This window comes from Microdochium trichocladiopsis (genome assembly GCF_020744255.1).
Source record: "Microdochium trichocladiopsis strain MPI-CAGE-CH-0230 chromosome Unknown B0I36scaffold_9, whole genome shotgun sequence".
NCBI lineage: Eukaryota > Fungi > Ascomycota > Sordariomycetes > Xylariales > Microdochiaceae > Microdochium > Microdochium trichocladiopsis.
Window position 1 is genome coordinate 132934 of NW_025763552.1, and position 22421 is coordinate 155354.

Genomic DNA, 22421 nt, shown 5'->3' on the forward strand with positions numbered 1-22421 from the left:
GAGTCGTGAATGACGCCGACTTCCGGAAGTGTTACCTCTTCAGCAGTGAGACTCTATTCTTGGCTATACTTCATGCTAGCGGCTAGTGCCCGCCACAGCCCGTCACAACTCGTAACACTAGTCCATTGCAACAGCTGCGCAGGGCTGACGTGGTTGGGGCCCCAGATCTGTGATGCGCAAAATTCCACATGGGAAGTGGAGCAGGAAACGTAGCATCGGGTCGCCAGCGAACAACTCCGCCGTGTGAAGCACTACGACATATGTCGATGGTGGACTCGAAAACTTGAAGCGTGTACAGGTCGAATCGTGTATATAAGTCAAACGATATCTCCCTCTGGTCGGGAAATCTTCTCTCGTCATCACACAGCAACCACTTTCCGCATCTCTACTCTCCAGACCACCGATCGCTACTCGCAATTCTTTGAGCTCTGTTCCCATCCTCTTCACTTACACACGCGCCACTTGCCAGCAACCAACAAGTCCAAATCATCATCAAAATGCAGTTCACCATCTCTTCCATCGTTATGGCCGGCCTTGCCTCTGTCGCCATGGCTGCCCCGACTCCTGATACTCCCACCACCGGCGGTGACGGTGCTCCCGGCAGCTTCTTCCTCGTCGTCCAATCCAAGGACAACCATGTCAATGGATGCGCCGTCTCCTACCACACCGGCGCAGGGCTGTCCGACGCGACCATCGCGGACTGCGGACCCGCTCCGCCAAAGGACTTCACCTTTGTCAACAACAAGATCAACTACCTCAACTACGGTGACGATATTCCCTCGGCGGTGAATGCGCAGAACGGCCTTTCAAGCTACGACAACTGGGGCAGTGTTGTCATCAATGCCGGTGACGCCGGTTCCAACTTCACCTACGATCTGGCGACAGGGTTCCTGCAGCAAGAGAATGGTCTTGGTTTCCTCGCATGCGGCTGGGCGCACAATGGCACGTGGCAGCTCTTTGCTCTCAGCAGCCAGGATGCCCCCATCCTTCCTAACTGTGAGGCTGTCACTGTCAAGCGTGGTTGCTACAACTTTGACCCCAACTGCGTCAACAACACCTTCTAAACGGAGCCCAGGGAGATCAACCTTGCCCCGACCAACACCGTCCACGAAGTCGGGTCTCGACCCTCTCCGCCGAGTCCAGTTTGTCTTGATTTCTTTTCCTTGGTCACGGTTTAATAATAGTCTCGACGGCATCATGTGGCTGTGGTCATCAGTCTAAGACTTTGGGTTTCGCAACTTGTCTGTTGCTTGTAGTTCCTCGTTCACCAACTAGCTTCGTTCATTGTTTATCCTCATGCATTGTTTCCTCTGGGAGAGTAGGTAGAGCAGATACTTAATGTTTAGTACAGTCTTGTTCTCAAGCATGGCAGTGACGGTGGCAGCCTAAATGCCTCATCGGCATAATTTCCAGCGCAAATGCGAGGCCCAATGTGTTAAATTTCTTAATACTAGCATACTACTTTATGCTTGGATTCAGTCTCGAAGGCAAGTATGGCAGCTCTAAATTCTCTTGGGGCAATCGCAACTTTGCCGATTTGCAGTGATCCACCAGCCAGGTTATGGTCGACGAGCTGCTCTGCATTCGGCAGATAGTTGAAAACCCCGACCTGGGTCATCTGCAAAGCGCCACCCCAGAGAAGCGGAGGAGCGGCTGGACGTACTGGGGCTGGCGAGCGGTTAGGACTGGGATATCCTCAGACATGTCCAGAACTTGTGGTGGCAGTAAGGCTGAGGGATAAGTTTCCACGTTGCTGTTAAACTGCCCGGGGGCTCAGATAAGTTAGACACAGTTTGATCTGGCATAGTTGGTTCTCATCTAAATTACCTCTATATATGCCGCCGTTGTCTCTACAGCTCTTCAGCCCTATCTGAAAGTCAAATCGCTTAATCAAAACAATGCAAAGAGACAGTGGTGCTTTTGTGCAAAAGGCGCCATGCATGCAATCCCAGACCTTACTCAGTCTTTGTGGCCGCCAGCGCCATCAAGGCAGCGCCGACGCCCGAGCCGTCTTTCGCCATTCCTATCCTGACCCTCTGCTCACCCGCGAGACCAATTTCTGTTACTTGCCGCAAGGCAACCCTCATCTCGTCTTCAAAGCCAGGGTAAAACTCAATGAGAGACCCATCTACACCAATGTCGATGATCTCACCAGCCGCAGTCTCGCTGAGTATCGCCGCAGGGGCTCGGCTGCGCCAGCGAGAGATGCCAAATGCGTGGAGGACCTTCCTCGTGAACAGCGACAGAGCACCGCAGAAGTCGTCAAGTATACCCATGATTGTCGTCCGGCCAACGGCGGCGGCGGTCTTCTGCTTTACGACAACCTTTTGGTCGGCCTCCTTGCCCTGTCCGGCACCCAGGCGGCCTGACTGGATAATGACAGCTGCCAGCGCAGCCCCAGCAAGTCGGGCTGCCCGTTGCGCAATTGCCCGAGCCGCACGGCTGATGATCATCGCATCGGCCTCGCTTACGCTATCCGCCCCAACCACTTTCGAGATGAGATCTCTCGTCTTGCACACGTCGCCGGCCCCCTCGTGCTCCGCGAGCGCTGACAAGAACGAGCTGTCGATGCAATATCTCCTGAGCATCGAAGAGTCGTCCACGAGCACCATTGTCAGGGCTCCCTTGTCCATCAGGCTTGCGATGACGAGTCTCAGGAGCTCGCCCAAGTACATTCCCGACACGCGCTTCTCGAGCATCTGACCTCCTTGATCCGCAGACTCGCGGTCCAGCATGTCGTCGAACTCTGTGCTCGGCACGATTCCCATGCCGTCATCGAGGCATCCCCACTCCGTGTTGATGACCATGATGTCCTCTGATTCCCTTGCTGGATGTGGTCGATCTTCCTTGGGCAGGCGCGTGACGTTGTGAAGCCGCTCCACGTACGCGGCGTTTGTGCCGGTGCCGAAGATGACGCCGGCGAGCGTCGGCGCCGAAGACCGAGAGATGTAGGAGCGCGTCAGTAATGTGCCGACGCTGTCGTTGGCGAGCACGCATACCCGCACGGGTAGTTTGATGGCGTCAATGGCTTCCTGCAGCAAAACACAGGGGTCTTTGCCAATGGCCTCGGGTATGTCCCAGCCTTTGTCCCAGTGGATCAGCGTCCCCTGTGCCACTGACGTCTGGTCACAGGTGAAGCTGAAAGTAAAGCCGAGCCGGTACGGGACTGACGAGGTCTCGCCACTCTCCTGCTTGCCCGGGCCTAGCTCCGCGGCCAGGAAGTCCGCCAGCTTGGCCGCGATAAAGGCGAACAGCGGCTTGTAGCTGGCGTTGACCCGCAGGTCCAGGGCGACGGCTGCCTTGTTCTGCGTGACTGCGAACGTGCCATCGCCATTCAGGGTCACCGAGCAGATGCGGCAGTTGGTCCCGCCCAGGTCTATGGCGAGAAAGGTACCCTTTTCTGAGCCGTTGGGGACGCTGGTCACGAAAGCCGGCAGCTGGAACGGCTGCTGTGATTGCAGGCCAAGTCCTGTGAGGAAGGGAGTTAGCAATCTTTGTCTGTCCCTCGAGTGGCGATCGATATCTAATCAGATGAGGGAGTTCACCATACTGAGCCTGGCGCCAAGCTGCCGCGTAATGTGGTTGATGGTGTCGGGGCTGAGATCAAACTGAGCCTCGATAAGCTCAGCTGCAGCCGCAGCCGCGGGGCTGTCGCTGGCGTCCCATCGCGGCACCGGGTTCGTCATGTCAAGGCAGAGGCGACGACATGAAGGAAGAAGCCTGGCTGCCTGAGATGTGAGGTGATGGGTTCAGTCAGTTGTTGTGGTAGAGGTCGCAAGAGGCTCACGAATCAAGGTACTTGGCTCCCGAGGCGTGCCTTTTGTGACCTGGCTGGCGGTGCCAGGAAAGATTTCACCCTGTGTCGATCTCAGGGACAAACAGCGGCAGCCCTGGAAATTAGCCGGAGCAATTCTGAGCAAGCAGGGACAGCGCTAGGAAAGGCCCGACTCGGACTGGCAGCATTTCAGATGCAACAGGCAGGGCAGGCGGGCTTGTTGAGCGGCAAAGGGCCCCTGGAGAGGCCGTGCTCCGCCCCGGCTGGGCCCGGGGCGGTACGGCCGTGCCCGGCAAAAGTCGGGTTGGCCCGTCGGCTCGCGGTGGTCATGGATGGCATTTCTGGGGAGCTGGGCCCGCCGCCGAGCTTGCCCACTTGCTCCCTTACTTTGCCGGCGCTTTCACCGAGAGTCGACGCTCTGTTCGCCCGCCCTCCGCGCGACGACAGACACACGAGTCGAGCGACATGTCGGCAAACAGCAGCGAGGCCTTTCCCACAAGCACTGCGACGCTGCCTCAGCATGGCGGCCCCCGCGACGGCGGCGGCGGCGGTCAGGGCCCAGCAACAGTGGCCTCCACCTCCCCTACAGAGCCAAAGGCTCGCAAGGCCTGCAGTAAGCACCACCACAGACAGACACGAACCCCCCTATGGACCCCCTTCCCCTCACTTGCTGGCCCCCCAGAGGGCCTCCTCCTCCGCCTCCTCCTCCTGTTGGCCAAGTCCAAGTGCCGGCAGTTGGACGGGCCGCCGTGGAGGACGGGAAGCTTGGCTGACCCACTGGCTGACCCCCCTGCCACCACAGTCAACTGCCGCAAGCAGAAGATGCGATGCACTCCCATCCACGGGAGAAACGACACCTGCCGCCGCTGTCACCGTGCGGGCCTGCCTTGTGTCTTTGTGCCAAGGGCCAATGCGGCCACGCTGCCCGATCTCCTGGGGCTGAGCGAGCGTGCTCAGGTCTCGGACGAGCAGTTCAAGAGAGACGTCATTGACCGGCTCCGCGTCATTGAAGACTGCCTAGGCCTCTCCGGCTCAAAGTCTGCCACGGCAGACAGCGACCCGAGCCACTTTGACGTCAGCCGGGTCGCGGCGGTGTCTGACAGTGAGGACGATGACTCCTTTGGCGACCCTGCTTTTGGCCCCTTGTGGGACGCCTTGGCCGTGCTCAAGCAGTGCTGTCCAGTCAAAGCCGTGCCTTCGTCAACGTGGCGCAAGGCTTCGATTGCCGAGCTCTGGTCCTCGTATGTCAGACCATCCTGTCGTCTTTGTATCTGCTGTGCTGCATTTTGTGCCACGTGGTCGTGATTCTGACAGTCTCGTGCTCCCTCAGGTTCCACGAGCGCATGCCCGGCCTCCACTTCATGCCGGACAAGCAGTCCTTCACATCTCCCGTGCCGGTCCTCCTTGCGTCGATCCTCTACTGCTCCAGCACTCGCGGGCCGGCAGAGGTTGCAGAGAGTGGTCCTCACTACTTCACCGTGCTCTGCAACGCCATTGCACATCTCAGCATCCCTGGCAGCGCTATCGGTCAAGTCCCGGCAGACTTGGTTGCTGCGGGCGAGTGGGCGTTTCAGACGGTGCTTGGTATCGTCCTCGCCGGCCTGCTCACAGAAGCCAACGTCCGTGAGACGGGGCTCTGGATCTCGGTTGCATATCGCTTACTTCTCGAGCATGCTCCTGCCCTCGGGGACGACTCTGCCCGGCAGTGGCGGAGGCTGTTCAGTGGCGTGCAGATTGTCGACCTTGAGCACGCCTCGCTTCATTTGTCGTGCCCTGTGATTCCCATCGAGTCACCGCTGCCAGTATTACGGTCCTCCCATGGCGACCAGCTGTATCGCTTGTCGCGCATGATGCATGTCGGCCTGAGCCATTTTACCGGACGGCGCCTGCCAACCATCTGGTCTTGCTTTACCGACAACGTGTCGACGCCCATCAGCGACAACCTCACCAGCAGCCTCACGGCCGTCGATGCCGCCGTCATTCGAGACTGGGCCAGGCAGCTTGACGAGTGGCTTGTCGAGTTCACCAACGGACCTCAGGGCGCGGACCAGAACCGCAAGCTCATCTTCCGCCAGTATGTGCTCCACCGGCTGGTGGTTCTCTCCATCTACCATCCGGCCAGAGGTTGCAACTTGTGGTCTAGGAATATCTCGCCTGTCGAGCAACATGAGCTGCTCCTCTCAGCACAGGCCACGCTGAAGCTGCACCTCCACGACGACTCCATCTGGTCCAACTGGGATCTTGTAATGATCACGTGGGCCGCACTCATAGTTGTTCAGGGTATCGAAGGTGGCGTCGGCGAAGCGGACGGTAAGTCCAGTGTTTGATTGACCTTTAGCTGTGCCTCGACGACCTACTAACGTTCTACGGCTAGACCTCCACAACATCCGGCTGCATCTGCAGATGCTCAAGAAAATGACCAGGCCCAGCCCGGGTCTTTGCGACAAACTTATCGCCCGCCTCGAGAGCAGCCTCCAGGGCGTACAGACACCACAGGGCACAACTCTGATGCAGCAACAACAAGACGACCAAGGGGTCGGTCTCATGAACGAAGCTTCCCTCGACTACTCTTGGCAGATCTTCGACCAAGTCAGCCTGCAACAATTCGATCACATGGTATAAACAATAATTTCTAGAGACCAAAAAACCCATTTATTGCCCGGAACACCCAAAAAGAAAAGACCAGTAGTGACACCTAGTACATCGAGATCGGCATGGTGGCAGATCTGGCAGCCAGCCTTCCCGACCACTTGATCCGCGAGGCCATGTTGTCTGGCTGCAGGTCGTCATTATCGGCCGGTAATGACTCTGGCGAGTCAGGGGTGAGCATCATCGGCTCGAGCGGGTCTGACTTTGCCGAGTATTGCTTTTTGCGGATGGTGCTCTCGACACCACGGAAGTACTGCGTTTGACAAAATCGCAAGTCAGCCACGCGAGGATCAACAGAGAGAGGGCAGTATTCACCCAGGGGCGGGGTTGGTTGCTTTTTGACTCACATTCACCGTCTTGACCTTCATCTCGGCCGTCGCGTCGTTGTCCACAACCACCATGCTGCAAGGGTGCATCTGCAGACACGACAGCGTACACAGGTGGCTCACGCCGCCCTCGACGGCCTGCTGGATGGCCAGCGCCTTTGACGGGCCCGTGGCGATGATGACGACCTCCCGCGCGTCCATGACCGTCTGCACGCCCACCGTCAGAGCCATGCTGGGCACGGCCTCGACATCGCCACCAAAGAAGCGCGCGTTCGCCAGCCTCGTCTCGTCCGCCAGGGACTTGACTCTGGTCCGGCTGGCCAGGCTGGACCCGGGCTCGTTGAAGGCAATGTGCCCATCGCTGCCCACACCGCCCAGGAAGAGCTCGATGCCGCCGGCGGCTTTGATCTTGGCCTCGTAAGCAGCGCACTCTTCCCTCAGGCTCGCGGCGTTGCCGTCGAGCATGTTAATGTTGGCGGGTTGTATGTCGACGTGCTTGAAGAGGTGCTTGTGCATAAAGGAGTGGTACGACTCGGGGTGCTCGCGCGGCAGGCCGACGTACTCGTCCATGTTGAAGGTGACGACATTGCGGAACGAGATCCGGCCGGCCCGGTAGGCTTCGACAAAGATCTTGTATATCGTCAGGGGGCTGCTGCCCGTCGGCAGACCGAGGACAAACGGCTTTTCCGGTGTCGGGGCGGAGGCATTAATGCGTTCTGTAGTGGCGCACCAACGACGAGTTAGCAAAGTGTTTTCGCAAGGCAGACGAGGCAATATGTAATGTCGTATGAGTGAGTCGGGCGGCGGGACTGACTGATGATGTATTCGGCAGCGTACTGAGACGCCGATGAGGGGTCTTCGCGGATGACCAGACGCATATTGCTTGAGTTGTACTTATGTAATCGAGGAGTAGGACAAGAGTGGAGGTAACAGCTGCTCAGGAATGCAATCTGACGTCGTATGAAAGATTCAGGATGCCTTGTTCAGTTGAGGTTGTAATGGCACCGCACTAAGATGTCCCGCTGCACGCGAAGCCGGCCGTGTCCGGGGCACGCCTTATATGAGACCAGCTTGGAACGTCATGACACACTCCATAGACACCGGCCAGGCTCATTTCAGTCAAGTCACACCAACCAGCCTTGACAGGCTACCGGCCCCAGTCCTGTCTTCTTCCACCCGGTTGACATGGCTTGGCCGGTAGGCTCTGACTGGTGATACTCAAGGCGGAACGCTCTCCATTACGTGGGATTGGCTGGATGACGCGATAAGCCTTGTGGCCCACCCGGTCCCAGCTCTGTGGGCTCGGAGAAGCCCGGTCTTGGCCGGGCTGTGCTGCCTCGAGCTCGAGAGTAATAGACCCCACGACGAACCCCACACACGGAAGTTTGTGCGGAGAATTACCCTAACTGGCCTAATATTTGAACCTGTTGCCCTCCACGGTAGTATGATTGTGAGTCGGAGTAATACGTTCGATCAATGATTTTCATAAAAGAACCCATATCTGCATTCATTATACTGTAGGACAATTGATCTGCAATAAAGATCGCATTCCTGGGACACAATTGTCTGGTTTTTTGGGGGGTTTTCTTTTGACGCAACCCGACGAAGATGAATTATGTGCGAACCTGTGTAGCTAAATTTTGATTGTGAGGCAGGGAATGACTTTGAACATGGATTGCACATTATTTGTGAACGTGGTCGTGGCAGGATCTTTGAGGGATTTGAACGTAATTTTATTTCCAGCATCGTATTGATTATCTGGTAAGAGTGTCCCATGTTGTTCAGGTGGCTCATTATATTGAAGACGCACGCTGAGTTCAATCCAGGATTCACTCAGTAGCCTTGATCACTCATTCCAGCTCAAACTTGAAAGTGATACTAGGCACCTCGGTGCTGCCGGCTGGCATTGTGAAAGTCAAGTTCCAAAACTCGAAGCCGCTAGAGGAATAGAATTAGCGTCAATGTTCATGAGGCGCGCATAAAGGTTCGCCACTTACTGAATAATGCTGCAGGTTCCACCAACAAGCCCGCAGAACGTAGACTGCGGCTTGGGATCGACCGTGCCGCCAACCTCAAACTTCAAGCCGTTGATGTCCGCCAGGTCGGTGATGTCCCTCTTCTGGCCCAACGGATTCGGGGCGATCAAGAAGGTGAAGGAGCTCGACGAGTTGCCTGCCGGATATGTCAGGTTAAGCGCATACGGAGCCACGCCGACGTCAAGCGCCATCTCGCTGGCGTGCAGGGTCATGTATCCGACAGAGCTGTCGTAGGGACGTGCCCACTGCACAACGGCGGGGTTCCACTGCGAGTTGTCCGCGCGGGCACCGCCGAGGACGTCCTGGCGGAACGACTCGGCGCCGATGGTGAGGTTGGCATACATCCAGGTCGTCACGTTACGCGGGACCATGTCGTGCGGCGGGGCGAACGCCGAGGTGGTGACGGTGTGCTCCCTGGTAGACTTGAGGCTGGCGATGGTGCAGTCGGACACGAGCGAGTCGTGGAAGGGGGCGAGCACTGCAATGAGGGGCGCGTACTCAAAGTCGTCGGCGTGGGCGAGCGACCACACCCGCGACTTCTCCCCGAAGGCCTGGTCCTTGCCCAAGAGCGACCACAGGTAGATTCCGAGGATGGCCACATACTTGTTCATGTCGTAGCCGTAGGACCGGTCCCAGGGCCCGGCGAGGTTGCGGAGAAGAGGGTTGTACAGAGCCGCAGTCGTCTCCCACACCTGCTTGAGCATGCGAGCACCGTTCTGGCCCATGATGGAGTCCTGGGGCATGTACTTGGCCCACAGCGTGAGCGCGTAGATCGAGACGCCGGCGTAGGTGCCGCTGTTGAACTCGGAAAGCGTGTTGTTGAGGTTGAAGAGGTCGAGAATCTCCTGCGCGTACATTTCGCCTGCAGCCGTCATGTTGGCGTCATTGACCTTGCGGCCAGTCCACCCAGAGGCGACAGCACGCATCAAGGAGGGATTACTGTACGAGGGGAATAGATTGTCGTCGTCCACCCCACCGACACGGTAGCTGTCGCCAATGGTGTTGTTGACCATGCTCTCCACGATCAAGCCCTGCACATCCTGCGGCAGGAGATGCTGGAACTCCTCGTAGATGACAATCAGGTTGGTGCCAATAAAGCCTCTCCAGTTGGGATCCCACGAGTTGTAAATCTGTAGGTCCCCCGCCACAAAAAAGGTTAGTTCACCTCGGGGGCCAAGTTCACCAGCATGTGGAAAGGGAAATACGCACCACTGCCGGATATGCTTCTGTGCCAACAGTCGGCTGCTCTGGGTAGACTGTGTAGTCTCCGAACCACTGCAGAGTCTTGTTCTTCTCCTGATCACCAATGACGGCCTTGATGATCTTGACAGCTTGCTCAACATCGTCGCCCTTGTTCCGCTGAAGCAGGCCGGTGGCATACCAGACCGAAGAGCGAGTCTCATGCGGGCCAGCAGCCAAGGGGTAGTAGAAGTAGTACAGGTACGATGCGGAACGATCATAGATGGTGTCGAGGAAGTTCATCGACTCGTCAAACAGATCTTGCGTGTTTGGCGAGAGAGTAACGGCCTGGGCACCCCGCAAGGCCAACAGTCCACAGGCGAGCACATTGCTCACGACCGCAGAAGACTTCATCGTGGCGGCAGTCGCTAGGGGAATTATCTTGAGTCTGGAATGACGGGGTTGCCAAGATGGGCACGTAGACAAGGAAGGGCCTCTAGCCCCTCAGAAGAGCGCACATGGCAGATTTTATAGAGCCGTCCACGTCATTGTCCTCATCCGTCGGCTTGGAGCTGGGCCGATCAGGAGACGGCGGTGCCCAAGGCCCTGCTTCAAGACTGATAAGGCTACTGTCGCGCTGGTCAGCCAAGTCCCCGCACTTGCTGTTCCGGAATCACACTATATCATTGGGGTAGCGTGCGACTTGGAGACAAAAAAATCCTCTCGACAACGCTGCCATGCGTCTGGGAGGCACAGTCTATCAAGAGCCATGCGGGGTTCGACGTGGGACAAGGATTGCCGATCTCTCCAACGTCCACCAACCAGCATCGAACGTGGAGCCGCAGGCCAAAAAGCTTAGCAAACGTCCCCTTGCCGGGCCCTTGCATACGCGGAAGCGGCGGAGTACCGGTTGTGCTGCTGGACGGCTGGCGAAGATAGGCCTTGGAGAAGTCCGGCAAAGCCCGGATGACCAGCGAACAGGACCAGACCCCACATGCCTAGGACGCGGCCGCTGCAAGGGAGGCGCAGACAAGCCTTCTGACTGTGGAGAACCAATGGCTTGGCCGGAGAATTCACGAAGCGGCCGTCGTTGAAGAGCCGTGGAGAAATGTATCGCAAGGAGGAGCTCGGTCGGGTTGTGTGCGATCGTTACGATCATGTCAGAAGCCGAAGTGACAGTATAATAAACATTAAAACTCGACCCTTACCTGCATCATCATGGGCAGCTCCAGTGAGGACCGAGAGGTCGTCAAGACGAGGAGCCAGGCTTTCACTTTTTGACCGTAGGGAATGTAAGCGATACAAAAGGTCATGATTCATCTGAACAAGTCTAAAGTGGTATCTAACATAAACAAAAACACTGCGATTCGCGCGCACAGATCCTACAGCTGCCTCGCGCAACCTCTGCTCGACACACGTCGCAAATTATCATGAGCGGAGCTCATTGTCTCTCGAGACCTCAAAGCCAGCGGTCGAACCATGTGAGGACTTGTTGGACCGAGTCCTCGAGACACTTCTTCTCGGCAGGGTCATCAGGGTTACCCCTGACGGCAAAGCCGTGCCGGCCGGGTGTGTAGATCTTGTGCTCGACCTCGGGCACCTTCCTGCCGGCCTTTGCCTCCTCAGCCTGGAGCTCCTTGACCTTGCCGCAGAGCTCAATCTTGGTGTTGGTGTCCTTCTCGCCCCACCCGTAGCTGAAGGGGACAACCATGTTTTGCGCGTCGTCGGGCAGGACCATGTTGCTGGGGTGCAGCGCGACGCCAGCATCGACAAGGGGCACGCGCTTGTCGTCGACGCTAATCATGTACTTCTCGAGGGTAGCGCGGCTCGAGTAGCGCCCGCCCCAGCACATGCCGACCATGCCGATCTTCTTGCCCGTGGGGAGCGTCTCGCGGCGGAGGCTCTCGAGGAAGTCCATGCAGGTCTTGTCTGTGGGGCCGTCCTTGTGGCGCATGAGCCAGCTGATGCCGGACGGGGCGGTCATGAGCAGGCCCGTGAAGAAGGACAGCTTGGACTGCTTGGCGGCGTCGACGGGGATGGCAACGTCGGCAAACTTGAGCGGGGCGTGGTCGCCCTCGAAGAAGTCGGGCACGTAGACGAGCCACTCGCCGCTCTGTGCGTACGAGTCGGCAATGAGCCTGTTGTTGGGCAGCGAAAGGCCAAAGATGTCGGTGTACATGACAATGATGCCGCGGGGGCTCTCGCGGTTGCCAATGACGTAGGTGTCCAGGCCGTGGAGCTTCTCGATGGTGCCCTTGGGCAGGCCTTTATGTATGGAGCCCTGAGAGTGTGCGCAAGAGATGTCAGATTCAAAAACTACTTCGTGGCCTGTTTGGAGCCGCAGAATGAGGGGCAGCCCTTACGCTGATGCATTGTGTGCAGACTGGTGCGTCCTGGCCCGTCTTGTCCTTGAAGGCCTGGATGGGGCAGTTCTGTGCAAGTGTCAGCTCCAATTGCCCATGGTGTATCTCCCGCAGGTACAAGTTGGCACCGACCTCCTTGTTCTCTGTGGCGGCAGCCATGGTCGTGGTCCGTGCGGTTGTGCTGGTTGACGTTTTGTGCTTCGAGTTGTTCAGTTTGATGGCGAGATTTGCTTTGATGCGAAAGGGGCCGATGATTGACGTTGTTGTCTAAGCTGAGGATGACGAGAATGAAGGGGATGCCAAGCTGACAGGAGGCAGCCGATCCATGGTATTTATCGAGATTGGCATCTGGCCCACGGCCTCCAAATGTCGCCGTGAGCATAGGCTTTCTCTGTGCGACGGGGTGCATTCGCCGCCGATCAAGAGCGCCTCGGGCCATCTTCGTCACAGGCTGCAGCCCTACCAGCACCAAGAAACGGCTTGAGCGGGGGCCTCGTGCTGCCACAAAAGCGACGCGCGGGGGCAGAAACCGCCCGCGTGGCGTCGGGCCCAGCGGAGCCACAGGGACGTCACGGGCTTAGGCAGCACTTTGTCCACAGTAATAATACACCCAGAGCCCGCCCGAGTCGGTGCGCTCTCGCGACTCGCTCGCGGCCTGCTCGGCGGCCTGGCCAATCAGGGACCTCCTGGCAAGCCTCCCGGCGCAGAGTTGTGCCGCTCCCACGAGGCCCGAGGGCTGAGCCAGGGGGCTTGCGTTTAATCTCACCGGGCTCCACACACGGTGTGCCTGGTCGAGGTTACGCAGTAGATCTGTCATGCATACCCGGCCTGGGGTCCTTCATTTCTAGCCAGGACCCTTCAAGGATCATCTGCTCAGTGTTCCAGCCTACAGAACGGCCGCACGGCCGATGCCAGCCAACGCGAAGGTTGCATAGTGGTGTCCGCCTTGGTGGCCGTTCGGGGAATCCGCGCGCAGTTCAGGGGACTAGGATACCGCATCTTGAAATCTTGCGAGAGCGGCCATGTCTCGTTCAAGGAGCTTCACCTGGGATTACGCTGCCCAGATCCACAGAGACCAGCAGCTGTCTGCAATGTGGAAGATTCCGAGGCTTTGAACAACCTAGAAAGCGCTCATTCGAAACCCGCGGGGAATATAGCGCCGTCATCCGTCACTATTCAGTGCGGGAGCAATCACCAAAGTGCTTATCAGCTCAGGTAAACCACCCAGCCTGCATGTCCGCCATGTGAGGTCTCAGGCTATCCGGCCTTCTCCATCGGTCCTGTCAAGCTTTGTGGCCATGCATGAGGTCAGCGCTAAGACTCCGACCTGGATCAGCCCTGATGCACTGCAACCCAGACCGTCGAACAAAGCCGGTACGTGCATATCTGAAGCAGGCGACAGGACCATGGCTACTGCGCATAGCTTCACATGGATGCCTGAGCGCGCAGAGCATACCCCTCGCGAGGACCCAGCCCATACTGTGATACACGTTCAACTCGCTTCATATCTGCGACTCCAGGGACTGGAGACAGTCCAGCAGATCCATTATCCTTCATTCAACCCGCCCTCGAGATGTGCCTCTGCCAGCATGGTCAGAATCATTTGCCCTCCTGCTAACCTTCCCAGCAGTCCCAAGTCTCGAATGTTATGTCTGCTGCTAGTGTCTCTCGATGTGTGAACACCGCCCTCGGTCGGCCCTGAATCCATTTCCATGGCCATGGTCTTGGTGCCAATGTACCCGCAAGTGATATCCTCTGGCCGAACTCCTTGACGACTTGATTCGCAGCGAACTCGTCCAACAGATAAGAGACGAAGTACTTATGGGCAGAGATCATGTGCATGCAGCAAAGCCACCGCTCCTGCAGGTATTGGCGACTGATATTGGGGTTCGGAGTCGTCGTGCCGGGGCGCCGTGCGAGGGGCGAGCCCTGCGTTAGCTCGAACGTAGCGACAAGAGAATCGAAGGCGAGCTCTATGTTGATGGATATGACCGAGTTTTGGAACGCGTCAAGTTTCAGAGCGTGCTCTCCTTGCCTCGGTCATCGGGGTGCCGTGACAAAGACTATGCGCAAAACCTAAGCTCCTGTCTTTAATATATTCGGTCATTCTACCCATTGAATCTCATGTAGTGGTGAGCGCTGCCTATTTGAGCGCCTACGGCTCAGGCCAGACCTGTGCCGGCTGTTTGCTGCCGTTGTCTGTTGAACCCAGCAACAGTTCCTGGTTCCCTGTTCCGTGACTCAAAGAGCTGAGAGCAGCTTTATTTTACTTCATGGGCCCAAGAATGACATCAGGGCCGAGAGAAACTAACATCCGCACATAGGTGTTATTCGAATAACCACGGGAAAAGATTCGCCTAACCGGAAATTTTATTTCCTCGTGCGATATGCCAAAGGAGTGTGCTCTGGATTATACCAGGTCTCGCAGTTTGAGCGTCACCGACCTATCTTTGCAATTCCAGGAATACCCAGACATCAGAGTTTGGAAGGGCCTTGAGAAAAAAGCCAAAATTGATAAAAGGTCATTCCTGCAACACCACAGTCTGCAAACCCAAAAGGCGCCACGTAGATGTCCAGGATTGCCATATGTTACCACATGGCCATGGCTGTTTCAGGGAGGGATGCTCAGTCATCTGAGATCGAGTGTGTTAGCTGTCTGAACCTGAATTTATGGAAAACAGCAAGGGACACTCACGACACTGTTTGTTCCAGTCAAAGCTCTTTGGGCAATTTCCCGGAGCGTTCTTCTTGATGCACTGTCCATAACCCCAGCCCCTCTCGTGCTTCCCGTGGACCTCGCAATCGCCGTGGACACCAATGTACAGCTTCTTGCCGCACTCCCTCCAGGACGGATGGACGTCGATCTTGCACGAAGCCTTTCCCTTGCGGTATCTGCAAGGACCCTCGTGGCCACTCTTGTGCGGCCATTTCTTGTGGTTTTCCTCGGTGATGGGATGGGTCTGGACAATGACGTTGACGTCCGTGTACTCGCCCTTTTTGATATCCGGGTACTCGACGTGGAGATGCTTGCCCCGGAGCTTGACGCAGCACTTGCCAAGATGTTTGTTCTCGTGGCCGTAGACGAACTCGACGCACTTTTCATCCTTGTCCCACGTGCGAGCCTCGAGGGCATTCTCTGGCCCCAGGTCGAACTCAACAAAGGGTGTGGCAAGGGTTGTGGCAACAAGAGCCAAAAGTGAAAATAGATGGGAGCGCATATTGACTGCGGATTGGATTTATGGTGATGGGTGTATGGGTGGTAATAGTCTTGTTTGTGCCTCTGAGCTGGTTCTAATCATGTATAGTGTTGTGGACAATGCCATGATATTTATAGTTAAATTACTGCCTGTCTGGTGTCGTGTCTTCCATCACTCATCATCCCAGGAAACTCTTGACTCTGCGCGAATTCCCTCTGTCTCTTCTCCATCGACAGACTCCTGGTCTGTCGAGCGCAACCCAGAAACCATCATGACGTGTAGGCGGCACTCTGGCTTTGCCAAGTCGCATGAATTCTGCAGCCAGGTTGGAGTTGAAAAGTTGGTGGGCGCAGGTCTGTGCTGTTGGAGACTCTTGGCGACATGCCCGCACTTGAGGCAAAGTCAATGGATCGTGAAGTATCGCCCGTCGTCCTTGGGCGTCGACACGAAGAGGTTGCAGCCAGGGGGAGGGCAATCGAATGCCAAGCGTAATTCACCGTATAAGCCGCATTCTTGGCACGAGCAGAGTTGTGATGTGGCCGACCTTGCCTTATTTGAGCGACGTCTCGGAGAGTTTGGCCAGAAATCGGACTATCGTGGCGCAATCGATCAGATCTCAAACCTTCCTTCGCCTTAGCCTTTCCAGCGGCTTGAGCCACGTCCAAGAGCGTTCTCGCCCGACATTTTCCATGCATGCATTGTCTTTAGGGGCTTGGCAAAGAGCGAGAACCTTTTTGTCACCATCACAATGCTTTCTTCCCCCTTTGGGTGAGAGGTCCAGACCGATGTGGCGCTTGCCACCACGCGGGGTACAGTAGTGGCTGCTTCCCCAGCATCGTACCTCGATCTCGCAGGGGAAACTTACTGGCTGTGCCAATGGCGGATGGTTTTGAGCATTTTAAGCTGCGGCAGCGCCCGCCAAGGGGCCAGCTCACGTACGTAGCAGTCATCGCGCAGTAGCCCGGAATCTTGAGGCTGCTGTGCAAATCTGCCTGCGCGAATTGTCGTCCGGCGCTACCCATTTCCGCGGGACCGAAGCAATGCAATGACAAATGCATTCCCATTTAGTCCTTGATAGTTTCCTGACAGCAGCTTTGCTTAAGTGGCCGACCGAAAGACACACTATGAGGCCGTGGATCACCACTCAGATTTCGAAGCCTGCAGCAGGCTTAGAAACCTTACTACATCTCGCTTGACGATGCCAAGAGGCTTGCACGATATATGTGTTCTGCTGAGGTAGCCTAGCTGATCTCTGTTGAGGAAGCTCTCTTGTATCCGAGCGGTGACCCCGATCTAGCACACTCCACACCGCTGCAGCTGTGGCGAAGCGTACTAAGAAGACAACTGATTCGAATTATGGTTCAACTAGCACAGCTACGATGCTCTCTGCGTAGACAGTCGATCTGATTTCGTCCGCATTGCTAACGGAGTATTTCCCCCCCGGCCTTGTGACTAGGCACGTATGCTCTCCTCTCCCGGTGACACCCAACCTTATCCGTGCCCCTTTCCGCCAGCAACTATGCCTTATTCGTTATGTCCCTGCGCTCGAGAAAGCTGAACACGTCCTCCCGGGCCTTCTTCGCCTCGGGCACGTTCTGGTCCCAGTTGAAGCCGTGCCACATGCCCTCGTACACGAGCAGCTCCGCCTCGACCCCGGCGTCGCGCAGCCGCCAGTACATCCTGATCCCGCTGCTCATCAGGAAGTCCCGCGTGCCCACGGTAATGACGGTGCGGGGGAACGTCGACGGCTCGTACCCCGTGTAGTAGACCGGCGAGTACTCCGGGTCCTTGTCGTCGAAGCTCCCACCCGCAGCGGCCCCGTCCACCAGGGGCGGGTAGTTCTGCTGCGCCATGCTCCAGAGGAAACTGCCCGGCAGCACGTCACGGTCTCTTGCGTTGGACACGAGCGAATCGCCCGCGCCAGAGAGGTCTGCGGCAGGTGTGCACAGGTACAGTCCAGCTGTAGGCAGTGGCGTCTTGTCCATGTGAGCCCGGATAAGCATGGAGAGCAGGATTTGGCCGCCAGAGGAGCTGCCCTGGGCGTAGATATCAGCCGGGTCGATCGGGCCGCTGCCCCCTGGGGGACCCTGTTGGATCAGTGCCCGATAGACAGCCAGACACTGGTCGCGGGCCACGGGGTACCGGGCCTCCGGGGAGCGAGTGATGTCGGGCGAGTAGACGCGGACGCCGAGTTCGGCGGCGGTGATGAGGGCCGCGCGGTCCTGGGGGCTGCCGAGCGTAAAGCCGCCGCCAAAGACGTTGAACATGATCTTGTGCTGCTTCTCGGGGGCGATGAAGGGCGGCTCGATCACCACGACGGGCACACCCCCGATCGTGACCCTCTTGATGCGCAGGTCGTGTTTCTCGATGAGCGCGGCCTCTCCAGGAGCCATGTTGCTGGCGACAGTCTCGCGCAGGCTGGTGATGCGGCTCGGCATGGTGAGGACGCCAGAGAGCAGGCTGGCAAAGGGCAGATGCTTGAGCTTGGTCAGGAAGTCGACAGCCTCGGGGCTCACGACGGCCTTCTGGCCTTCAGTCATGGCGACCATGGTTGATGTTGTCTTTTGGAAACTCGTAAGACGCAGCGGTTTGAGTTTGTTGTCTGTTGTGATTGTGCAGTGAATGTACTTGCTGCCCTTGGGTCGAAGTTGAGGGGGCCAAATCAATGTGCGAAAAGTGGATGGTTTTATTCCTGCAAAATTCTACAATAGACTTTCGGCCCTCGCTTCCTGTGGTATGTTTCTTGCCTCTGCTTGAACTAGCACCTGTTTAATCCTGAATATCACCAAAGTGCTGTATCAGCCAGACGATTGAGGTCGAAGACCGTGCAAGACGCCAAGCTTCGTGGCTTGCTCCCACGATGGGGTTGGCTGACAGGGATCCTCACCCATGCAACATGGCTCATGGCTCGTGGCTTACCACCACATTGGGCTAGCGCGAGACTCTCGCCAGGCACCACCCGTCGGGGTCCCTTGCACTCTTGGGGGTCAGGAGCCGAGTCAGGGTCTAGCCGACCGAAAAAGCCAAAGCGCAATCATGCAATAGGTAGGATGTCCCGACCTCGTATGGTTTCGCCGCTTCTGGTGACTTGCGGCGATGCGAAGGTCGCTCGCGGGTAGGATGCCGGACATGAGAATGGACTTAAGCGTATGGTATGGGCAACAATATTTGTACAAATTACATGGCAGCCAGGCTTGGGATTGACCATGGCAGATTTTTCCAGCAAATATTGACACCAGTGCTCGTTCCAAGCCCATCACTACACCCAAGTTCTCCCATCTATCAACACTGAAAACAATGGCAGGCTCTACGACAGGATACCTGAGCGGCCTGTTCTCGGCGGCCCCCAAGACGAGCATCTCGTACAACCGCCTCGGCAAGTCTGGGCTCAAGATTTCCAAGGTCGTTTTAGGGGCCATGTCATTTGGCCACAAGGATTGGCGAGACTGGGTCCTTGAGGAGGCCGAGGCTCTGCCACTGCTCGAGCACGCTTGGAAATGCGGCATCAACACATGGGACACAGTCAGTGCTCTCTTGGTCCCCTCTTAAGTTTTGTCAGCTAACCAGCGACCCATCCCACCACGCAGGCCGACCTCTACTCGAACGGTGTTTCCGAAGAAATCATCGCCAAGGCCATCTCGACATACAAGATCCCCCGTGAGAGCGTGGTCCTCATGACCAAGTGCCGCTGGGCCACCAGCGGACCCGGGGAGCCCCAGATGTCGGTCTTTGACGCGACCAGCAATGACGGCCGGCTGGTGAACCGCCTCGGCCTGTCGCGGAAGCACATCTTCGACGCGGTGCAGGCGAGCGTGAAGCGGCTGGGCACGTACATTGACGTGCTGCAGATCCAGCGCATGGACCCGGAGGTGCCGCGCGAGGAGATCATGAAGGCGCTGAACGATGTCGTCGAGGCCGGGTGGGTGCGGTACATTGGTGCCAGCTCGGTAAGCCCAACTCTAATTAACGTTTTCAAGACCGGCCCCATGTGTACTGACAACAAATGACCTTGCAGATGCCCGCCTGGGAGTTCCAGGCTCTGCAGAACATCGCCAAGGAGCACGGCTGGCACCAGTTCGTCTCGATGCAGAACTACTACAACCTCCTGTACCGCGAGGAGGAGCGCGAGATGATGCCCTACTGCCGCGATGCCGGGGTTGGATGCATTCCTGTGAGTAATCCCAGCTCAATCGGCCCCTCACTAGCGGGGGGCTTCCCATGACCTGCCAGCACTGACGAAGAATGCCGTCATAGTGGTCCCCCCTCGCCCGTGGCGTCCTGAGCCGCCCCTGGAACGCCCTGCGCGAGGGCCACGAGTCGATCCGTGCCGCCTCGGATGTCACGATCCGGCACCTGGTCAACTCGTCCGACGAAGGCAACCCGGACAAGAACGTGGTCGACACGCTCGAGCAGGTGGCCAAGGCTCGCGGCCTGCCCATGGCCGTCATCGCCACCGCCTGGTGCATCGCCAAGGGCGTCAATCCGATTGTCGGGCTCAACAGCATCGCGCGCATCGACGAGGCCGTGCTTGCTGCCAACACGGTGCTCACCGATGAAGAGATTGCCCTACTGGACTCGGGATACCGGCCCAAGGCTGTTACTGGGTACTAAAGAAGGTCTGCCACATGAGCACGAAGACCAGCTACGTGTAGGAAGCCAGTAGATGTATTCCCAAAATATAAATCTATTCCGTAACAGCAATTCTTATGCCCTCGCGACCATCTGACCACTGGCAACACACTGCGCAAGCCAAGCCTGCTCCCCGTCGGGCAGCAAATTCTTCATCAGCGCAAGCACGGTCTGCAGCGTCGTCACGCCGCAGTACCCGAGCTGCCAGCAATACGGCACGGACATGGCAATGGACCGTGCCAGGCATTCATTCTCCCTGCCGTAATCCGTGCCGGCCGTTGTTGTTGTTGTTGTTGTTGTTGTTGTTGTTGTTGTTGTTGTTGTTGTTGTTGTTGTTGTTGTTGTTGTTGTTGTTGTTGTTGTTGTTGTTGTCGGGTCGCTGCTCTGCGCCGCCAGATCCACCCGGCTCATCAGGTCGTTGAGCATAATCATGTACGCAAAGTATGTGGTGATCATGGTCGCCGAGGCAGTGTCGTGGTAGGTGTATATCGCTTCCGCCGAGACGTCCGCGCCGGGCGAGTTCTGCGGCGTTGTGTGGACGAGTACAGGCTTCCGCAGGCCGTCCTCGTACGAGGTGAAGGCCTCGCACCACCGGATCCAGTCGGCCTGGAGCTTGGTCGCGTCCATATACGTGTTATGATCGTCGCATTCAGGTTGCTTGGCCTGGTGGAGGACGTTGGCCAGGCGGGCGGCGAGGATGAAGAACTCGTCGCCTAGTCCCGCGAACCGTGGCAGAAGGGGGAACTCGATGAGGCCAGGGGGCACTGCTCGCCATTCTGGAGAGTCGAGAAAGGTCGGTGTGCCGGACAGCAACGCTTCTGTGGTCTTTGCGCGTGGGGAGATGCACGTCAGTAGGGAGCAACAGGGTCAAGTTTCATGAGGGCACCAACTCACCAGGCCAGACCGCATAGCCAGAAACATGGAGTACTCGAATGCAGATTCGTAGCAGTGGCTCGGGCCACGCAGTTTGATGAGGTGGGCAGCACCGCCGGCATGCCGAACCCATGCATTGTCAACGCTGGCCACAGTCTGTGCATTGTGAGCCTTTGTCAACGTTACCCATCCACCCCTCCTCGATCATGTACTGACCTCGTAGTAGCCCAGCAGCATCGTAGCCGCCACAACCTCTGCCGACAGAGCCGTATCCGGGCTGGCCACGGCCGACCGCAGGGCCCGGAGTGCACGCCCATAGGCATACTGAGCTCGGTGGTAGGCTGTGGGGTCCTGCTGGGAGAAATAGACAAGCGCCAGCGACATGGATGCACAGTCGAGAGCCTCGCTGTGGCCAAACTGGGTGGGCACGTGCCACAGCCAGCTGCCCATGTACGAGCCAGACGCCGATCCCAGGGGAAACATGGAGGCGACAAAGGAGGCCAGAAGCTGCGACTGCTCGAGCTTTGGGGATCGGGGCTGGGACACCAGCATCGCCTTGGTGCTCAGGCGGAGGTGAGGTGGAGATGTGCCAGGACTCTGGCTCTTGTTCTTCGTGGTGGAGGCTGTCGACTTCTTCCGGGCCCGGCGCAGTCTTGGACCCTCGTCGACAAACATCATCCCACGGTCGTACCCAGGGCAGTCGCGGTCGCCCTTGCGGCATTGGCCGCATGAAGGGCGTACCTCGTCGCACTACCGGTGTTGGCGAGTCGTCAGTCCGCAAGTCTCGGCCGAGCCTCAATGGCTTTTCTTTTTAATTTAAAATGTGTGACAAACCTTGACAGCTCGCTTGAGGCACAGCGCGCAGCCACGACTCCGGGGGATTCCAACCATGGCGGAGAGTCTAGAGGTAGATACAGACTGATCACGCTCGAGCAAGCTGATCAGGTTGGCGAGAAGCGAACTTGATGGACCTGGCGACGACGTATAAAAAAGACCAAAAAGCTGGACAGGGGCTGATTAAGGCCCCACGGAAATAGCGGCTATCGCCGTGCCTTATGAGGTGGCCGAGTCCCCCCACTTGGAGCAGAACTACCGGCAGCCATTGACAACTGTAGGGCGCGCGCAGGGCTTCATCACGAACACGCCAACAGGGACCCATACACCCACACCGGCAGGGTTCTCAGAAGCTATAATAGTCCGCCTTTCCAATTATAGATAACCATAGTTCGGCATGCAACCAGGGTCCGCTGCATAGGGCTCAGGTCAGCAATGAGCATGGTCATGTTCACTCTCCGCGGCTTGCTCCATTAGGAATATGAGCACGGAGCCCGCTGGTGCATGTGGTGCCGTGCTATCGAGATCAGAATGAGTTCATGCGCTAGTCGTGCGTCATG

The 22421-nt window shown here is 57.4% G+C and overlaps 10 protein-coding genes across 10 annotated transcripts; 3 read left to right on the plus strand and 7 right to left on the minus strand.

Annotated features, from left to right (window-relative positions):
- Positions 1-497: 497 nt before the first annotated feature.
- On the plus strand, positions 498-1064 carry B0I36DRAFT_352603 (uncharacterized protein; the record flags this gene model as incomplete). The annotated part of the gene is made up of 1 exon (XM_046157125.1): positions 498-1064. The coding sequence occupies one exon, from the start codon at positions 498-500 to the stop codon at positions 1062-1064; it is 567 nt and encodes a 188-aa protein (XP_046007909.1).
- A 775-nt stretch (positions 1065-1839) lies between these two features.
- Positions 1840-3897, minus strand: B0I36DRAFT_294963 (uncharacterized protein). Its single transcript, XM_046151832.1, has 2 exons — positions 3551-3897; positions 1840-3469 (listed from the first exon to the last, which is right to left on the minus strand). Exons 1-2 carry the CDS (start codon positions 3684-3686, stop codon positions 1956-1958), a joined length of 1650 nt encoding a protein of 549 aa, XP_046007910.1. The 5' UTR covers positions 3687-3897; the 3' UTR covers positions 1840-1955.
- A 271-nt stretch (positions 3898-4168) lies between these two features.
- Positions 4169-6566, plus strand: B0I36DRAFT_161848 (uncharacterized protein). Its single transcript, XM_046148671.1, has 4 exons — positions 4169-4388; positions 4578-5016; positions 5106-6085; positions 6150-6566. Exons 1-4 carry the CDS (start codon positions 4241-4243, stop codon positions 6395-6397), a joined length of 1815 nt encoding a protein of 604 aa, XP_046007911.1. The 5' UTR covers positions 4169-4240; the 3' UTR covers positions 6398-6566.
- B0I36DRAFT_250018 (putative glucosamine-6-phosphate isomerase) lies at positions 6471-7628 on the minus strand (the record flags this gene model as incomplete). Its single annotated transcript, XM_046150520.1, has 3 exons — positions 6471-6677; positions 6772-7466; positions 7565-7628. 3 exons carry the CDS (start codon positions 7626-7628, stop codon positions 6471-6473), a joined length of 966 nt encoding a protein of 321 aa, XP_046007912.1.
- Positions 7629-8600: 972 nt separating this feature from the next.
- B0I36DRAFT_250683 (uncharacterized protein) lies at positions 8601-10379 on the minus strand (the record flags this gene model as incomplete). Its single annotated transcript, XM_046150560.1, has 3 exons — positions 8601-8688; positions 8748-9916; positions 9996-10379. 3 exons carry the CDS (start codon positions 10377-10379, stop codon positions 8601-8603), a joined length of 1641 nt encoding a protein of 546 aa, XP_046007913.1.
- Positions 10380-11258: 879 nt separating this feature from the next.
- Positions 11259-12859, minus strand: B0I36DRAFT_331313 (dienelactone hydrolase). The gene is made up of 3 exons (XM_046154963.1): positions 12461-12859; positions 12329-12397; positions 11259-12246 (listed from the first exon to the last, which is right to left on the minus strand). Exons 1-3 carry the CDS (start codon positions 12485-12487, stop codon positions 11425-11427), a joined length of 918 nt encoding a protein of 305 aa, XP_046007914.1. The 5' UTR covers positions 12488-12859; the 3' UTR covers positions 11259-11424.
- A 2058-nt stretch (positions 12860-14917) lies between these two features.
- On the minus strand, positions 14918-15546 carry B0I36DRAFT_366318 (uncharacterized protein; the record flags this gene model as incomplete). The annotated part of the gene is made up of 2 exons (XM_046159277.1): positions 14918-14934; positions 15024-15546. 2 exons carry the CDS (start codon positions 15544-15546, stop codon positions 14918-14920), a joined length of 540 nt encoding a protein of 179 aa, XP_046007915.1.
- Positions 15547-17042: 1496 nt separating this feature from the next.
- Positions 17043-18074, minus strand: B0I36DRAFT_366319 (Alpha/Beta hydrolase protein; the record flags this gene model as incomplete). Its single annotated transcript, XM_046159278.1, has 1 exon — positions 17043-18074. One exon carries the CDS (start codon positions 18072-18074, stop codon positions 17043-17045), a length of 1032 nt encoding a protein of 343 aa, XP_046007916.1.
- Positions 18075-18822: 748 nt separating this feature from the next.
- Positions 18823-20136, plus strand: B0I36DRAFT_250460 (NADP-dependent oxidoreductase domain-containing protein; the record flags this gene model as incomplete). The annotated part of the gene is made up of 4 exons (XM_046150542.1): positions 18823-19047; positions 19113-19472; positions 19541-19696; positions 19780-20136. The coding sequence occupies 4 exons, from the start codon at positions 18823-18825 to the stop codon at positions 20134-20136; spliced, it is 1098 nt and encodes a 365-aa protein (XP_046007917.1).
- Positions 20128-21989, minus strand: B0I36DRAFT_386968 (uncharacterized protein). The gene is made up of 4 exons (XM_046161130.1): positions 21862-21989; positions 21244-21777; positions 21049-21183; positions 20128-20979 (listed from the first exon to the last, which is right to left on the minus strand). Exons 1-4 carry the CDS (start codon positions 21916-21918, stop codon positions 20230-20232), a joined length of 1476 nt encoding a protein of 491 aa, XP_046007918.1. The 5' UTR covers positions 21919-21989; the 3' UTR covers positions 20128-20229.
- Positions 21990-22421: the final 432 nt, after the last annotated feature.

What these genes read in the sequence shown, in the direction of transcription:
- B0I36DRAFT_331313 (XM_046154963.1), bottom strand. Translation starts at nt 12,487, where the DNA reads ATGGCTGCCGCCACAGAGAACAAGGAG. An exon ending in CCGCCACAGAGAACAAGGAG is followed by an intron (nt 12,398 to 12,460) that starts GTCGGTGCCAAC and finishes ACACTTGCACAG; the next exon opens with AACTGCCCCATCCAGGCCTT. An exon ending in TCTGCACACAATGCATCAGC is followed by an intron (nt 12,247 to 12,328) that starts GTAAGGGCTGCC and finishes GCACACTCTCAG; the next exon opens with GGCTCCATACATAAAGGCCT.
- B0I36DRAFT_386968 (XM_046161130.1), bottom strand. Translation starts at nt 21,918, where the DNA reads ATGGTTGGAATCCCCCGGAGTCGTGGCTGCGCGCTGTGCCTCAAGCGA. An exon ending in GCCTCAAGCGAGCTGTCAAG is followed by an intron (nt 21,778 to 21,861) that starts GTTTGTCACACA and finishes CAACACCGGTAG; the next exon opens with TGCGACGAGGTACGCCCTTC. An exon ending in TGCTGCTGGGCTACTACGAG is followed by an intron (nt 21,184 to 21,243) that starts GTCAGTACATGA and finishes CACAATGCACAG; the next exon opens with ACTGTGGCCAGCGTTGACAA.
- B0I36DRAFT_294963 (XM_046151832.1), bottom strand. Translation starts at nt 3,686, where the DNA reads ATGACGAACCCGGTGCCGCGATGGGACGCCAGCGACAGCCCCGCGGCT. An exon ending in GCAGCTTGGCGCCAGGCTCA is followed by an intron (nt 3,470 to 3,550) that starts GTATGGTGAACT and finishes CCTTCCTCACAG; the next exon opens with GACTTGGCCTGCAATCACAG.
- B0I36DRAFT_161848 (XM_046148671.1), top strand. Translation starts at nt 4,241, where the DNA reads ATGTCGGCAAACAGCAGCGAGGCCTTTCCCACAAGCACTGCGACGCTG. An exon ending in AAAGGCTCGCAAGGCCTGCA is followed by an intron (nt 4,389 to 4,577) that starts GTAAGCACCACC and finishes CTGCCACCACAG; the next exon opens with TCAACTGCCGCAAGCAGAAG. An exon ending in ATTGCCGAGCTCTGGTCCTC is followed by an intron (nt 5,017 to 5,105) that starts GTATGTCAGACC and finishes GTGCTCCCTCAG; the next exon opens with GTTCCACGAGCGCATGCCCG.